This window comes from Brassica rapa, chromosome A06, assembly GCF_000309985.2.
Source record: "Brassica rapa cultivar Chiifu-401-42 chromosome A06, CAAS_Brap_v3.01, whole genome shotgun sequence".
NCBI lineage: Eukaryota > Viridiplantae > Streptophyta > Magnoliopsida > Brassicales > Brassicaceae > Brassica > Brassica rapa.
This window is the reverse complement of record NC_024800.2, coordinates 20,265,165-20,281,553: the sequence shown is the minus strand read 5'-3', so window position 1 is coordinate 20,281,553 and position 16,389 is coordinate 20,265,165. Positions and strand designations below refer to the sequence as shown.

The 16,389-nt window shown below is 38.0% G+C and overlaps 4 protein-coding genes across 7 annotated transcripts; 1 reads left to right on the top strand and 3 right to left on the bottom strand.

Annotated features, from left to right (window-relative positions):
• Window positions 1–2: 2 nt before the first annotated feature.
• Window positions 3–4,238, bottom strand: LOC103874014 (2-oxoglutarate dehydrogenase, mitochondrial). The gene is made up of 9 exons (XM_033273325.1): window positions 4,140–4,238; window positions 2,297–3,845; window positions 1,977–2,203; window positions 1,561–1,893; window positions 1,234–1,480; window positions 1,031–1,159; window positions 738–953; window positions 535–658; window positions 3–457 (listed from the first exon to the last, which is right to left on the bottom strand). The coding sequence occupies exons 2-9, from the start codon at window positions 3,821–3,823 to the stop codon at window positions 216–218; spliced, it is 3,045 nt and encodes a 1,014-aa protein (XP_033129216.1). The 5' UTR covers window positions 3,824–3,845; window positions 4,140–4,238; the 3' UTR covers window positions 3–215.
• On the top strand, window positions 4,229–6,351 carry LOC103874013 (E3 ubiquitin-protein ligase FANCL). 4 transcript variants are annotated; one of them, XM_033273327.1, is made up of 11 exons: window positions 4,345–4,435; window positions 4,486–4,548; window positions 4,638–4,708; window positions 4,803–4,881; window positions 4,969–5,043; window positions 5,124–5,238; window positions 5,329–5,386; window positions 5,472–5,546; window positions 5,664–5,800; window positions 5,872–5,995; window positions 6,075–6,351. In XM_033273327.1, exons 1-11 carry the CDS (start codon window positions 4,430–4,432, stop codon window positions 6,157–6,159), a joined length of 888 nt encoding a protein of 295 aa, XP_033129218.1. In that variant the 5' UTR covers window positions 4,345–4,429; the 3' UTR covers window positions 6,160–6,351. The 4 variants fall into 4 exon arrangements, with proteins under 4 accessions (XP_009150666.1, XP_033129218.1, XP_033129219.1 ...); XM_009152418.3 differs by having other exon boundaries at window positions 4,229–4,548; XM_033273328.1 differs by having other exon boundaries at window positions 4,422–4,548; window positions 4,777–4,881.
• A 992-nt stretch (window positions 6,352–7,343) lies between these two features.
• LOC103874012 (probable xyloglucan endotransglucosylase/hydrolase protein 6) lies at window positions 7,344–8,899 on the bottom strand. The gene is made up of 4 exons (XM_009152416.3): window positions 8,628–8,899; window positions 8,417–8,517; window positions 8,135–8,331; window positions 7,344–7,928 (listed from the first exon to the last, which is right to left on the bottom strand). Exons 1-4 carry the CDS (start codon window positions 8,800–8,802, stop codon window positions 7,544–7,546), a joined length of 858 nt encoding a protein of 285 aa, XP_009150664.1. The 5' UTR covers window positions 8,803–8,899; the 3' UTR covers window positions 7,344–7,543.
• A 1,253-nt stretch (window positions 8,900–10,152) lies between these two features.
• Window positions 10,153–13,698, bottom strand: LOC103874011 (cysteine desulfurase, mitochondrial). Its single transcript, XM_018652604.2, is given in 10 exon segments — window positions 10,153–10,527; window positions 10,530–10,768; window positions 10,770–10,825; window positions 10,828–10,948; window positions 10,950–11,182; window positions 11,185–11,220; window positions 11,222–11,274; window positions 11,277–11,448; window positions 11,450–11,608; window positions 13,669–13,698. Coding segments are annotated over 10 exon segments (1,191 nt in total). The 3' UTR covers window positions 10,153–10,435.
• Between the last annotated feature and the right edge of the window lie 2,691 nt (window positions 13,699–16,389).

Sequence of the window (16,389 nt, the reverse complement as noted above, 5' to 3'; positions counted from 1 at the left end):
CATTCATGTTTGATTACTTTACTTTTATTGATAACCGAAGTAAACCGAAATCATTCAAACTGGAATGAAACTCTCTAGCAAACATATGGTTTCCGCAGTGAAATTATTTGATGATAACCAAAGATTCTCATGAATCTTTGTTTTTGTGTCGTCTTTATACAGACTCTCATGAGCTTCAAGAGCTGAAGCTGTTATATATTTCCTTGATGGATCATTCAGGGGAGGATAGGGGTGATGGGATCAGGTTGAAGAGCTTTGTGAACAAGATCAGTTTGCTCCTTGACATGAAGCTGGTAAAAACCAGTGGCTGTAGCAGCTGAAGGAAGACGCCCAACGTATTTGATGTCGTTGAAGCTTCCTCTGTTCAGTGCTTTCATGGCCGTGCACAGCCTTGGTGCTATATACTGATATGCTCCCATGTTCATCGGCTCTTCTTGACACCACACAATCTCTGCATCTGTTTTAAAAAGCCACACAAGAATCAAACACGGTCCCCGTTTCTTTTCTCTTTTTACTATGTTTTAAGTGACTTACTTGGATATCGCTTTAATTCTCTCTGAATGAGATCGTAAGGGAATGGACAAAGCTGCTCCATTCTGCAAATGGCTATGTCGTTTGTTCCAGACTTTTGTCGCTCTTCGTCCAGCTCATAGTAAACCTGGATCAACAAATCTCAACTAAGTCACAGAATCTGAGAGTTCTTCAAAAGCACAAGTAAAAAAGGAAACTGTTTTTACCTTCCCTGAGCAGAGGACTAGACGTCGGATACCTTCTTCAAGATCAGAGTGACCACTTTGATCTTTAATCAACCGTTTAAACCTGGTTCCTTGCTTGTCAAACCCAGGATGTCCTTTAACATCATCGAACTCCGAGAGGTTAGATACACACTTCTTGTGCCGAAGCAAGTTTTTGGGAGCCATCACTATAAGAGGCTTGCGGAAATCCCTGTGTATCTGCAAATGGATGACATCAAGCGTGTGAAAAAACAAACAAGTAGAGAGTAGCAATCTTTCATAAAACAATCTTTGACCTGGCGACGCAGGACATGGAAGTAGTTGGCAGGTGTAGTAACATTAACAATTTGCCAATTACACTCTTGAATCTGCTTTCTAAGAGTTGGATCCATCTCAGGGATGACAAAAGGATTGTCATCACTCATCTGCAGTAAGGACTGGTTAGTGAAGAGAAGCATAATGTTTAAGTATCTGGTGATAAATTCGTTGGTTATAGTACCTGAAGGAAACGTTCTAATCTTCCACTGGAATGTTCAGGACCCTGACCATCATATCCATGAGGAAGTAGAACTACTAGCCCGGTTTGACGGAGCCATTTGGCTTCTCCACTGCTTATGAACTGATCAAACATCACTTGTGCGCCATTGGCAAAGTCTCCAAACTGAGCCTCCCATATTACCAGAGAATTCGGGTTCTCCATCGAGTAACCAAGTTCGAATCCCAGAACACCAAACTCTGAAAGAGAGCTGCATGACAAAAAAAAAAAAGGATCATGTAAAAACAATTGGAAGCTGGTAATTATCTCATGAGATTCAGAAAACGTTACCTGTTGCTGACAGTGAACATTTCAGGGTCCTGGTTCATGGTCAGGTGGTCTAAGGGACAATACTCCTTGCCGGTTTCTTGATCATGAAGCACGGAGTGCCTATGACTGAAAGTCCCTCTTTCAACATCTTGACCACTTAGCCGAACATGGTTACCTTCCACAACTAGTGTAGCGAAAGCAAGAGCTTCTCCAAGTCCCCAGTCAATGCCTTCTCCTGACTCGATCATCTGAGCACGTTGCTCATAAACTCTTTTCACTCCTCTGTGTGGCTTGAAGTTCTCTGGAAAGGTTGAGATTGCTTTCCCCACGTTCTTCAAAATCTCTGGCTTTACACTGCAACATAACAAGGAATAGTTTCACAGCAAAACATTACATATGAAAAAGGCCAAAAGCAAATAAAATTAAAAAGTTTGTACCCAGTGTTACGGATCCTAGAAATCTGCTCCGGTGACTTGAACCCAGTCCAATGACTTGCCAGCCAATCACGTTTTTGTGGAATATACTCTTTACTTGCCTCAAATTCTTCATTGAGGATAGAGCTTACTTTCTTTTGAATCTTATCAATATCTTCTTTCGTTACCTGTCCAGATTCCACAAGCTTCTCTTGGTAGATTTGAAGCGACGAGGGATGACTGCGTATCACCTATCAACAACAATTAAAACATCCGTTAAAAAAGAAATTAAAATGAAACAAAATATATAAAAAATCAAGAAATGGACAATAAAACAGCCAGACCTTGTACATCTTTGGTTGTGTGAACGACGGTTCATCTATCTCGTTATGCCCAAAGCGACGGTAGCACACCAAATCAACAACAACATCAGAATGGAACGTCTGGCGCCACTCCGCAGCAAGCTCACAAACATGCACCACCGCTTCAATATCATCCGCATTGACGTGAAAAATCGGAGCATCTAAAGCCTTGGCGACATCAGTGCAATACTGTGAAGACCTTCCCGCCCTTGGATCGGTTGTGAAAGCCACTTGGTTATTCACCACAATGTGCACTGTCCCACCGGTGCAGTAGTTAGGAAGCGCGCTAAGATGCAGAGTCTCATACACCACACCTTGCCCGGCAAAGCTACCATCCCCATGGATCAAAATACCCATGTTCTTTGTCCTGCTCTCGTCTTTGGTGTAATACTGCTTCGCTCTGGTTTTACCCATCACGACAGGATCCACCGCTTCCAAGTGACTGGGGTTCGCCAACAAAGACAAGTGAAGATGTTTCCCTCCTCTAGTCGGGCGATCATAAGACGTGCCCAAGTGGTACTTCACATCCCCCGTTCCGGTGTAGAGCCCAACTTCATCCACCGGCCTAGTCCCACCGCTGAACTCGCTGAAGATCTGACGCAGAGGCTTCCTAACAACGTTACCCAAAACATTAAGCCGACCCCTGTGAGGCATACCGATAACAATGTTCTCAACTCCAAGATCCGCGGCCCTGTCGAACATCTCCTTCATCCCAGGGATCAAAGACTCAGCGCCCTCGAGTCCAAACCTCTTGGCCGTGGTCCACTTAGTCGCCAAGAAGTTCTCAAACTGCGTGCTCCACGTCAGCCTATCGTAAATCACCACGCGGCGCTCGCTATTATACTGCCGAGGCGTCGGCGTCTCGATCTTGTCTCTCAGCCAGTTACATTTATCCCTATCCGCAATGTGCATGTACTCATACCCAATGGTTCCACAGTACGCCTGCTCGAGCCTCGAGAGTATAGCTCTCAGCGTCTGAACGGGACGGTTCTCGGAGAGAAACCCAGACATCCTCCACACACCGAGGAAGAACTCTCTGTCAAGATCAGCCTCGGAGAATCCGTAGAGACCAGGCGTTAGATCCTCGGGGATCTCTCGTTCTTCTAGACCCAGAGGGTCAAGCTTGGCCTTCATGTGGCCGTTGACCTGGTAAGCTCTGACGAGGAGGAGCAGACGCATGCTTTCTTGAATGGTCTGCCCCGAGATCCCAGGGGAAGTGGCGGCTTGGCCCACGAAGTTTCTGAAGAAGTTGTCCCAGGACTCGTCGACGCTGTTGGGATCGGCTTCCCAAGCTCTCTGCAGCTCCTCGAGGTACACGCTGCTGGTTCCGTCTAGGAAGCTGTCGGTGAGCTTGGAGAGAGGGACGGGGCGGGGGACGGGCGCGGCGTTTGATTTGAGTGATGTAGAGTGGAAACATCTCGCGTGTGAAGAAGGTAGAACCCTAGACTGAGAGAGTGTTCTTCGTATGGCAAGCTTTGCCAGAGAAGAGCCAGTTCTAAACCAAACCATAGCTTTAATCGAATCTACAAACCCTGAAAATGATCCATTAAATAATTCAATTAAAATATTCAAAAAAAAAAAAGAAACAAAGTAGATAAGAGTAACCTATTATAATATATCTCATGCAAAGCACACACACAAAGTTTAGAAATCTGAAGCGAAAACAACCTATTATTTCGATATTTTATCAGCGATCTGACCCATTCAGATCATGAAATAAAATTAGAAACCCCGAAAATTACAGATCGGCTTAACAAATTTCAGTTTGTGAGAGAGTATAAACATAAAAATTACGAAATTAAGCAAAATTAAGGGGAAAACGAACCTCCTGGATCAAAAAGATGGAGGAGCCTTCTTCACTGAAGTGACAGAGAAAGAAAGAGAAAAGTAAAGAAACTGCACCGCTTTAAATTATCCCCGTTTGGTTACAAGGATAAGTATATCATCAGCACGATTAATACAATAATACTCGAAGACTCGAGAGAGATAAACTGGGCCTTTAGTAATATTATCATATAGTGGGCTTATCGGCCCACACTCGTTATATTCGAATTCGTTACCACTAAAGAACACTGAAGCTTTTCTAAACAATTGCAGAAGTTACGGAGCTTGAAGATGAGTGAGTGCCTTGGTTTACGAATTCGAGGTTGATGATGATGAAGGAATCAATAGAACGCGCGAGATGCGAGGAACTAGCGAAATCTTCTTCCTTCTACCGGAAAGTTTACTCGGAGGTGAGTCATTGTTCATCAATGGGCCTTTTGATTGCTCGCAAACTCGGTTTCTGGGGTGATGATGAACGATTGTAGTATCGGTTTTTTAGATAGAGGATGTTGGATGGGAATCACTAAGGAGGCTAGGTGGAGATTTAACGTTTTTCAGCTTTCACATTCTGTAAGTTGTTGGTGATGTGATTAGTCTAGTGCATTACATTGGCTATTATAATCGTTAACCAATTCTAGCTTTGTTGAATTGTGAAAATGTACAGAGATAAGAAGGGAAGAGCACACATCTTAGAACTTCAACTCCATAGAGACTATCCTAAATCCCCACCTTCCCTTTCCTCGGTTTGTTTTTTTTTTCTTGTTTCCCTTTTGTGTGAACGTTTCCAGATACTCTCTTTAGTGTGTGTGTGTGTGTGTCTCTCTCTTTAGGATGTTCCATACATGTTTACTTTAGAATGGTCAACGACATCAAGCCTGAAGGATGTGATGCACCAGTTCCAAAAGGTACAACATTATCTCTTAGTTATCCCTAATCAGCAAACACACATGATCTTAGTTTTTCCATTTTTTGCTATTGCTAATAGCATCTGGACAGCCTTCAAGAATTTTGGTCTGTCATGGACGATATCGACAAGTCTCTTTGTGTTGTTGATGCTAAGCAGCCATCTCGTGCTTCTCCTATCCGTCGGATTCGTGCTGGTTTAATAATAATACCTTTACTCTTTACTTCTCTGTTATAGCAAAAAAAAATACTACTTTTATTTTATGTAATTGATTCGATGTTTTCAGGGAAGGATTGCAATATCATTGCTCATATCAACTTCAACGACCCTAAATCCTTACCAGAGTATGTGACTCTAAGCCAACACACAGTCACATTAACCTCTTTTCTTTGAACATTATTCAATAGTGTGTGTTACTTACTTAGACAGGTGCCGTTTTGTTGGTACTGAGCCTATAGCTGTGAACAACTTGCATATGCTATGGAGAAGAAATAGCAAAAAATGGTAAACCTTTTTGTCTATTCTCTCCCCCCGTCTTTTCTCTCGATCGCTTATAGCATGGTAAAACTGAACTTTATGGATTATTGAAAGCATGAGTCACAGCTAATTGACATCACACAGGTCAAAGGAAAAATCATTCCCTGAGAACCTCGAATGTATTCTAGCTACTGAGCTTCCAAAGCCTCTAGGTCTCCAGGTGGAAGATGATCCTCAGCAAGTTGAATGCGGGATTTGCTATGCCCAGTTTCTACCAACCGGTGATTCCTTGAACCTTTATAGTAATCATTTGCTGACAGTTCACTGACTTCTCATTTACTTTAAACAAAAGATGAGGAGCTCGGAGCTAGAAGTGGGACGCGAACAGACTACACATGCGAGAACATCAGTTGCAACAAGTCTTTCCATAGCATTTGCCTCACCGACTGGTTAAGGTCTATCACAACAACAAGACAGTAAGTATAAACCCTCTCACACACACACAGACACAAGTCTTATACTCTGAAGCTCGTATATGATTTCGATTTCTTGTAGGTCATTTGATGTTCTATTTGGGAACTGCCCTTACTGTTCAGACCCGGTCGCAGTCAAAATCAACAACATGAACAAAATAGATTAGATAAATCATCCTCATAGTCCCAATTCTGAATGCTCTAATGAAACATGCTATAAAGTGAGAGTTGGTACAATGAGTGATGAGCAGTGAGGACAAAACTCCCTTTTTCACTGTTCTCATTATGTACTGTTTTAAGATAGAACTCATGTAGCTTTTCCAATAAGAAATGTGAATGTACCCTCATTTTTTTTCCTTCTGACCACTCAATTCCAGTGCTGATCTATCAATCACCATCAGTGTGTGAGTTTCTTCAAGCAATAACTATTTTACTTGCCTTTTTCTCCATGGCCACAAGCCTTCTCCAGCTGTTGTTGTACTGTCGGTGCCTTGAGAACTCAGAAGAAACCGCTAATCCTTTCCAAACCAGTCAAAACCCATAAATAAAAGATTAATAGTGGTTTGTATAACGTAAGTTTATCTTTGACCACATACAAATTACACCGAAAAAAAAAAATCAAATTAGTAGATATGGTATGTGATTGAACTTCATAGTACTGCTTGTTAGAAAACAAGTGAGAACTAGTTCGGTCAGAAAGTTGAAATATTAGATATGGAATCAAATTCCCATTAATTTTGAATGGTTTTCTTGGCATTTCTCTATGAGCTACACATTATTTCAACAAGTTCTGAACTTGATTAGACATTTTCTTCTTAAGGTTTAATGCAAATCTGACGCCTTTGTTGGAACTGGGACCATATGGCCAAACCAATTATATATATTGTCTTGTGCAACAAATCATTGTGACATTTAAACATGGTTTATTCATTCATGTTCTTGTGTTCGTGATTTTTTAGTGGTTTATCAAAAACATATGGTAAACTGTAGGGCATCTCCGACCCGAGACCTTATTTTAAGAGGAGTAAAATTTCAAAATGAGAATTTAAGGGTTGGTTACTACAACCATGAATTCTTAAAAAAATCTTTAAAAGTTTATTTATTTGCATTATAATCCTTGATATTAACAAAAGTTACTAATATTTATGAAAAAAATAACTATAAAGACCAAAAAAAAATATTAAATAGTTTTGAGGTTGTGATTGAAGTTTCATTATTCATAACCTCAAAATTTGAAGATTTGAGTTTGGGTTGGAATGACACAAAATTTCAAAATTTGAGGATTCGAAGTTGGATTAGAGATGCTCTTTGCGACTCCAAGGGCAAAACACTAAAATATACGTACGTAAAGTTGTTTTCAAAACATTGCATAATATAACATTTTATATTTCAAATAACCACATACATTAACCATTATATTTATGCACACCACGTACTTGCGTATGTGCACAATTGCATAAAAAGACATTACAATCCAAATTTTCTCGCAATTATATATACGTACAAGAAGAAACATGATCATTGTACGTACGTCTTGTACATGGTATTATTTCAAGCATGACACTCGACTGGTGGGACAGGATACCTTGACTTGTCGGTACAATAATCATATACCATATGGTTTACTCTAACCCAACGGTAACGTCGAGCTTCCACGGCGTTAAGTGACTGATAAGCGTAGCCTTCCCACCAATTGTGAGGGTTCGATGGACAATTGGTGGGTCCAGGAACAGGACAGCCTTCGATGTCGAAATCTTTGTAATAAGCATAAAAAGGAGCTTTGCTCCAATCAATTTTCTCTAATCCTCCACGTGTCGCCCAATCATCGGCTTCCCATAGTGTTGAGTAAACTCCCATGGGTTGTGATGTTGGGTAGGCTATGTTCTTGGCTTGGTTGTTTTTGTATTCTCTTATTGGTACATCGTCCACGTAAAAACTAATCAACCAAAATATAATTAATCACGTTAGGTTATGGGTTTTTGAGACAGTAAATGGTGAAAAAGAAAACGATAAATCATACACGTCAAATGTATATAAAACTTTAGCAATGAAATAAAAAATGAGAAGTTAGAAAATATTCTACGTTAATGTACTTTCTTTTTCATTTTGTTAATGGTGAAAATGAGAGAGAGAGAAGCTTACACAATGTGTTTGTGTGACCAAAGGATGCTGTAAGTGTGGAAATCCAAAGATGGATCGAACCAAAGATTAACCCTTTGTTCTCTATCTCCTTTACCATGAGCAAATATGTTTGTTTGCACCGAGTAAGGTTGGCCACTTCGGTTTCCCAAGAACTCAAAATCTAGTTCATCCCTCACGGTGTCGGTATCCGAGTTCATCTATAGACATATGAACGATTAGACTGTGTTTTGGATGCATATGCGAGTGTCTGTGGTGAATGTGTGAAGAAGTTACAAAACTTACGTAGAAGGCGGTGACCGTACCGGCAGAGTCGCCGGGAATGAGTTTGATCTTCATGCTCACTTTTCCGAATAGATACTTTCTTTTGGAAGAGAATCCACATCCTTATAGAAACGAGTTTAATTAAGCATATGAGAGTATCTTACATAAAAGCTCACTAATATAATAATATTTAAAATGTTTTAGGTGGTCTATAGACTATAGCTTGGTTTACCTGTGCTCTGATCAAGGACAAGTTGGATAGCTTTTCCACCGTCGACTTGACGGATGTGAGATTCTGACCATGCGGCTTTGAAATCCTCAGCGAATGTCGTAGGCCGTGCTGAAATCTGGATGAACATTAGCGTACAAAGGGTGACAATGCAAAGAAAAGGAGTTTCGGCCATCATGGTCGGCCTTTATAACAATGAAAAAGATGTTTTGAGTGACTACTTGTGAGTTTGTTTTTAAATTGAGAAGAGAATCATAAGTGTGCATGCATTTTATATACGCAAATTTTTGTTGCCAATGGGAATCGAGGATTCAGGGCGATGACGTGGATGGTGGTAGCATTGAACACAAGGGGACATCGTTTAGCTTTCCACACAGCTAATTGCAAGCAGTCTCTTGCCCTACTCATTTATTAATCTCTTGCTAGTTTTTTTGTTAGCAAAATGCTACTAAAATTCTAAGGATATTAATCACTGAATAACTTATGCTAGACTATATGCATCCCATCGACATGCCTAAAATATACCAATGTTATAAGAAAAAATGTTTTTAATCATCATCGTTTTCATATGATCATTTTCTTAAATGATCTCAAAGCCATCCATTAGATTAATGTGAAATGTGCAGTCATAATACATTATGTTTCAATTTTTTGTCTATAGAAGAAACAATGCGAAAAAATGTTGAGGCAGAAAATGTACATGAACGTGTGGCTTATAACCATGAAAGGGTGTAATGTCTCAATCAAATGATGGTTGTGGTACGTAACATAGAGAACATATGGTTCTAATTATTTTGACGTAGAGAATTTATAATATGAGGGTTTATATCCATTCATGTCTCCCCATGGGCCTCCTCTAACCTACCAAATACTTGTTTCTATCCAATTAGATAAATAAATAAAGGATAAGAAAATTTATGCATGTCTCGGATGAAGCTGATAGTAATCTGGAGAGTTGCCACAAAGCAAATCTTCTTCATCACTATAACATCAACGGAGTGTAATTCGGTTAAACTTTTCCTTTTTAACGTCTCCTTGCAATTTATAAAGTTCCAATAAACTATTCTATATTTAGTATCTTTTTGAACATGGATAAATTTTGGCTTTGAATTACCTCACAAATACAAAAAGGTCGAGCGTAGATCTAAAACAAACGTTTTATACCAAATCACATGGCATTTTGGTCTACTTTCAACTCAGACCATTAGTTTAATTTAATAGGCCCATATAATAATGGCCATGTCTAAACTATATCCAATTTACGTTTGCTGTCCACTAAATTTAAACTTTTATTTCAATGTTTTTAAAAATTAATATTTTTGTGTGCAAATTTGACTATAAAGATATCCATGTAAATTTGCTTTTTCTTCGTCATAAAAAAGAGAAGTGGAATTCTGACAAAAAAAAAGAAAAAAAAAAGAGAAGTGGAATTGAATAAGGGAAAGAGATTCGTTGGATAAGTTAAGAACAAAGTGGTTCACAGGTAGCTCAGCAGGTTAGCGCAAAGGACTGTAATTAGAAGAAGAAGAAAACAAACCGTACGTATGGCTCTTAGATTTGATCCAGAAAAAAAAAACAAAAGCGAAAATAGCTTTTACCAAAAGGTTCATAATACCTAGAAATAGATCATACAAACGATAACAATCCAACCCAGAAAATAATGTTTGTTTATGCTCTGCTTATTACAAAACCATAACACGACATGCTCACTTGGTATCTATCTAGAAAGCAAATATAGACATAAATTACCAGCAGAACATAGTACGAACTCAGGATCAGATCATCTGCATCTCCACATGGAAACTGTTGAATCAGTGTTGAGACCATTGTATGTTCGTGATATAGATATTTTCTTTAACCATCTCATAAACCGGACTCATCTCCCTCAACTTGTTTAACCGTAAGCTCTGACCGGTTTATCAATCTCTTCCTCCGTAGTAAACCTCCCAATCCCAAACCTAATCGAAGTGTGAGACATGTCCTCATCCACACCCAAAGCTCTCAACACATAAGAAGGCTCCAAACTCACACTTGTACAAGCACTTGCACTAGACACTGCAACTTCCTTCAAACCCATCAAAAGACTCCCTCCTTCAACATAAGCAAACGACAGATTCAGATTCCCAGAATCAGAAATATAGACTATCAAGCTTCTCTCTAACTCCATTCAGCAACCTCTTAATCCACTTCTCATCATACTCTCCATATCCTTCATCGCCAACTCATAATCAACCCCAAGGCCAACAACTTGCTGCGTAGCCAATGTTCCCCTCTCTTGACCTCCACTATTCATAACATACATAGCACCAATCCGTATTGGTCCCACTCATTGACATAACATGAACATTCCATTTCTCAAAACATCAACCAGGTATCTTCCCTATAGCTTGAGCAGCATCCAGTATGAAACGCAACCTACCAATCTCCTCCATAGGTTGCACAACACCAAATCTCACTATAGAAACTAGCCCGGCATCAGGTTTAATAGCCTCTTTCAACCTCTCTAAATCGACTAAACCATCAGTTTTCACAGGCAAGTAAGCAACCTCGAAGCCTTCTCTTGCTGCAAATGCCTCCAAGAATCAAAAACGCCACGTGTGCTCAGTCTGCGTGGTTATCACGTGCGTCTTCTTGTCCTTGTAAAAGTGCCCTCACTCATTTCACAATCGCATTGTTCGCCGGATAGGAACACGATCTCTTTCGGTGATGCGCCGATCAGTTTCGTGACCTGGATACGTGCCACCTTGAATACTCTAGGATCAAGCGGAATCGTCGATTGCATATCTAGATAAAGAGGTCTACCTGAAATTCGCACTCCTTTTCACCACGATCCCCGATTCATCCGATGTAGAAGTAGCAGCAGCAGCGGCGGCGGTAGACAGGTGGCGACGAGAGGAAACAGCGACGTGTGGTCTTGATAGAGATCGGCGAATATTCGGAGAAGATAACCATAGACGGCATTGATTCGAGGAATAAGGAAGAATCTATGCCTATGACGTTACTTCCACTAGATAATGTGAGAGAAGAAGGCCTGTTGGGTCAGTTGATAATTAATGGGCTTGATGTTACAGCCCAATACCAGAAAAACGTTTTTGAGTTTGTCAGGTAAATATTGGTAACTCCACTAGCAATTAACTTCAATGAAACCTTCAATAAATCCCCTATATATTAAAGAAGAAACACTTTTAAAACTTACCAAAAAAGTTTATTGGCAAGGAATATGACGTGGTGACGTGGCTTCACGAGAAGCTTTTATTTAGTAAAACGCTTAGGTGTCATGCAGAGAACGCTTCTTACCAAAACAGTAAATTTAATGCGTTCACACTAACATTACTTTAAAAAAACTTCATACCATCTTTATCATTATTTTTCTCGACGAACACTTTTACGTGATAAACCTTCAGCTTCAACTTTGATTAGTTGATTTATCAATCGTCTCAATATAATCATAGCATCAATAAAGCTTCCTTATTTCTTTATATGTTTCTGTTAACAACGATAACCCATTTGATCTATCGCTATTAAGTCGACTGATCCGTAGAGACGACAAAACGATGAAACTTTAGTATGATGCCCAGTGTTAATGAAATAACCATTTTCTCCATACATGCGTTCATGCATTTAGTAGAGCACTCACGTTCTTGAGAACCGTCTCTCATTGCTGAAAGAGTACGTTGAAAATATATTTCTAGATAAATGTGTCGTACTCGATTTTGTTACTACTCGATAAGGTGATATCTGTTTCGAGGAGATTGAATCATTGTAAATCGTCTCAGTTTAGTGTATTAGTCTTCTCGAACAAGCAATATAAGCATCCGAGTGTCACCACCTTCGCCGCCATGAGAGCTCTGCATTAGAAGACTTTGAAAACGAGGAAAAATTTCAGGAACGAACCACCAACAAGTCTCACATGCTGGTCGCATCCAGAACAACCTTTACAATTTAGAAGATCGAATAACCTTCATTTTTTTTTATTATGCAACTTTGTTTTCTGAATTTTAAAAAGCTATACTTTTTTTTTATTTTACACAGTTATTATTTTGTTTATAATATGTTATTGATCCATATTTTTTTTTATTTTATTTGTTAAATCCATAACTATTACAACGTGATAAGCAAAATAAAAAAAATATTTTCCAAAGCTTCTTCTCAAATGAAAACACCATATATCAAATTTTGATATTAGTGCACCCATTATACCTTTAGTTCTATCTAACTATCGCTTAAAGTATATCTTATGTTATACATAATCATAATATATAATTTCAACATTAATATAGACATCTTATTCCGCGTAAAGCGCGGATTACTATCTAGTTTTGTTATAACTGGCAACATCTATCTACGTCGCCTTCGCCGTAAAAAAATCGTCTGTCCGAATTAAGTGTACTAGTGGCCAACATTTATCTTTCCCAAGAGGCCAAGACCCTTTAATTTTTCTTAACTTCATATAAATGCTACATATTTCTTAGTATATATAAAGTACACTATCCATGAGGAAAAGAAGAAGAAATACAAAATTAAATTTTACAAAAGCTGGCACGCTACCTAACTGTGATTTCCCCCAGCGATAAAAATTACTAGTAAGTTAACTATCATAGGGTTATTAGTCTGTTGACAAACGTAATCACATAGTTCATTTAGTTTAAAAAAATCGAAGGCAACATATGATAGTGTTATCAGTTATATGCCCATTACTTTAGAAGGTTGTTGAACTGTCCCCCCCCCCCCCCATGTCTCTTTTTCACTTTCTTTTTATCCACGACACTCTCATCCACTTACATTTTATGATTTTTTTTTATATATGCAAGTTTTATATCTTTTTACGCAATATTCATGGGTGTTTTCTCTTTAACAACGTTACCCGTAAGAAAATATTCTATTATTGTTGCACAAAACTCCAATTATATACTCCAAAAGAATTCTATAATTTTAAAATAGTAGCCCACCCCAATCTCTGGATGTTAGTAAGTTGTACAACGGGACAGAACAGCACACGATTTTTTTCATTTGTCGTGATCCGTGTGGCTCGTGTGACACTCACACTCCCAAGGTCCGAGGGTGTTTTCGCCATTTTAGTCTGTCTCTTAACAAGACAGCGTGCTATTGGGCTGTCGGCTTGAATAGTGTAGCCCATTAGTATACTTGTGATATGGATCGCAGGGCCCAGTCTATTCAGAAATCATAATTATAATTATGAATCTCGTGATGCTTTATTTTTTTTTTGAATTATACAGAGGTATTCTGGCCCCACAGAAGTGATCCAGACTAGTCACATGTTGCCAATCGTGATGCTTTATCGTGCGGTGTGAAGAATGTTTTATGAGACACGTGTGGCCATGCACGTGACAAGTTGACTGGGTCTTTCCTTCCTGGATGATAATAATTGGGGGTGAAAATCGAATCCAAAGACGAAGAAAGCTAAAGCTTTGATTCGCAATTATAAGAAAGCTAAAGTTTGTAATTGATAAATGTGAAACTTAGAATATATGATCATTACTCAGCTGCAAAGGATAAACGACTACGGAATGCGTGCGAGTATAAAGTGTAAACTTAATGTGTATGTGTTTTTCGTCGTCAGTCTATATTTTATTTTACTAAATTATTAGGTTTATGCGGATATGGTAGAGAGCTTAGAGATTAAAGATCATTTCATACCAACATATTTCATAGGAAACGAGTGTTAAACCAAGAGTATTTATACTGTGAATGTGAGTATTTTAAACTGTAAAAATGATGTTAGTTACCGTCTATGCATGTGCAAGAACGTTATAATGGTAGTAATAATTACATTTGAGATGATTCATTCCTAATGCAATTATATCATAAAAAAACACCGAGTTAGAGCATGCTTGGTAACACAAAGAAGGTAGATCATGCAATCAAAATTGTTAGTTCTATATCGTATAATACTTATATAAATTGGCAAATGAACTTTACAGCTAAATTAAACTAACTAATTTGGAATACATGTATTTAAAATTCAAAAGTATTAGAAGCATATGGACACACATTTCTTACGTTGAATTTTAAAAACGTCTGTAAACAACAAGAAAAGAGGTACATGTATGTAGGTCATAAGCATAACCAATGAATCTTCTTCTTTATCCTTTCTAACGTCACCTCACCATTATAATTTTACCTTGGGAGATGATAATTCTCTTCATACAATCATCTCCTACTTCTTAATAAAAACAATATTACAGTCATAATAAGACACAAGTAAGTACATATTACTACTCATGAAACTATCAAGTACAGTAGTGATAGTAAATTATTGAAGCAACGTTACAGTTAATTCCATTTTGTTTTTTATTGTCAATGTATCGGTCGTGAGGGATGATCGAATCTCACTTAAGAATAGTCTAGTTTCTTCTCATTGGCGTTTGAAATTAATGGTTAACTCTGTGTTCATTTTTAATGTACTGTCGATTTAATTAAATGAATAGTTGTGTTATATATTGCAAAAATAAGGTCGAATTTTTACCTATACCATATGCTGCGATATGATATGATATGATATGATATATATATATATATATAACCTATACGTACCATGAATCACTTCATCTACTAACTATTTACGCCATTCATTTTTACTTCGTTCAGTCACATGTCACGAACACACAATGTGTCATTACAAATGTACGAGCTTAATTACATTTCAGCTCAACTATTCATAGTCCAGGAACATGTGATCCAAGAAATATAAAGAGTATTAATTAGTAGATTCACTAGTAGTGATGTATCAAATAAAGTAAGGGCATTATTATGGATCTTACATAATTAGTCACTTTGCTATATTATAGTATGTGTTTATATACTGCTAGTGATAGCAGGTAAGATTTAGTTTCTTCTTTTTGTGTGAATGTGTGTGGCAAGTGTAACCAACATGTTACTCTATAGTTTGAAAATTTAAAAATTAGAGGCTAAAACAAAACTTTACTTGTTTCTATAAACGGTATTTGAATTTTGACATATCAAATCAGCGGATTAATTTAATTTACTCTCATGTAAAATTTTGTTATTTGTACTTTACCTTTGTGTAAGGATTCTCTTAGCAACTACGAGGGATGGGACATAACTGTGTCGGGGAAAACAATGAAACCAAGAAAATGACAAAACGGACCCATTCCAACACAGTGCACTCCTTTCTTTCTTTTCTACGTGTCTCTGTCTTTTCGCAATCATATTTTCCACGTGGCATTTTCATCCATAAAAGGCTAAAACATACGAATAAAACTGTTGGATTGTTTATATGCGCTATATACATCCGATAGATAGGCCTGTAGCGTAGATACAGAGTAATGTAAACGATTAGAAAATTGGAGTCTTATTTTCAGTGCTTATGAGTTGTCACAGAGGAAAGTTCTTTCAGATAAAGATAGTTTGTAGTATTGTTTATTGTATATTATTCACTATCCGGAAATTACGCATATAATGTTAGAATATAAAGCTGAAACGAAAAGACATTATTAACTATTTCTTTTTCTTTTCACCTTTGTGATCCATCAAACATGAATTTTTCATGGATGCATAGTAGAAATTGTTGTTGTTATGTGATGAAATCGTGATCAGCCACGCATTGTGGATGTGTCTATCAAGGAAACAAAAGTACCTTTTGTTAGTTTTTGTTTTGTTTACAAAGTATCTTTCGTGTGTTGAATTTTATATATTTTTAGCATATTTTGCAGTGTTACTAGTTATATACGTGCTTGGGGTACAGTAAAAAGAGAAAAACATATAACCATGCACTCACGAGTTT

Bases quoted from the DNA above. Each gene is read 5' to 3' on its own strand.
- LOC103874014 (XM_033273325.1), bottom strand. From the start codon at position 3,823: ATGGTTTGGTTTAGAACTGGCTCTTCTCTGGCAAAGCTTGCCATACGA. The intron at 954-1,030 runs GTCAAAGATTGT...ATCCATTTGCAG, and splicing joins TCCATGTCCTGCGTCGCCAG to ATACACAGGGATTTCCGCAA. The intron at 458-534 runs GTAAGTCACTTA...TTTTTAAAACAG, and splicing joins AGAATTAAAGCGATATCCAA to ATGCAGAGATTGTGTGGTGT.
- LOC103874013 (XM_009152418.3), top strand. From the start codon at position 4,465: ATGATGATGAAGGAATCAATAGAACGCGCGAGATGCGAGGAACTAGCG. The intron at 4,882-4,968 runs GTTTGTTTTTTT...CTCTCTCTTTAG, and splicing joins CCCCACCTTCCCTTTCCTCG to GATGTTCCATACATGTTTAC. The intron at 5,996-6,074 runs GTAAGTATAAAC...GATTTCTTGTAG, and splicing joins TCTATCACAACAACAAGACA to GTCATTTGATGTTCTATTTG.
- LOC103874012 (XM_009152416.3), bottom strand. From the start codon at position 8,802: ATGATGGCCGAAACTCCTTTTCTTTGCATTGTCACCCTTTGTACGCTA. The intron at 8,518-8,627 runs GTAAACCAAGCT...CGTTTCTATAAG, and splicing joins TGTCCTTGATCAGAGCACAG to GATGTGGATTCTCTTCCAAA. The intron at 8,332-8,416 runs GTAAGTTTTGTA...ATATGTCTATAG, and splicing joins GTACGGTCACCGCCTTCTAC to ATGAACTCGGATACCGACAC.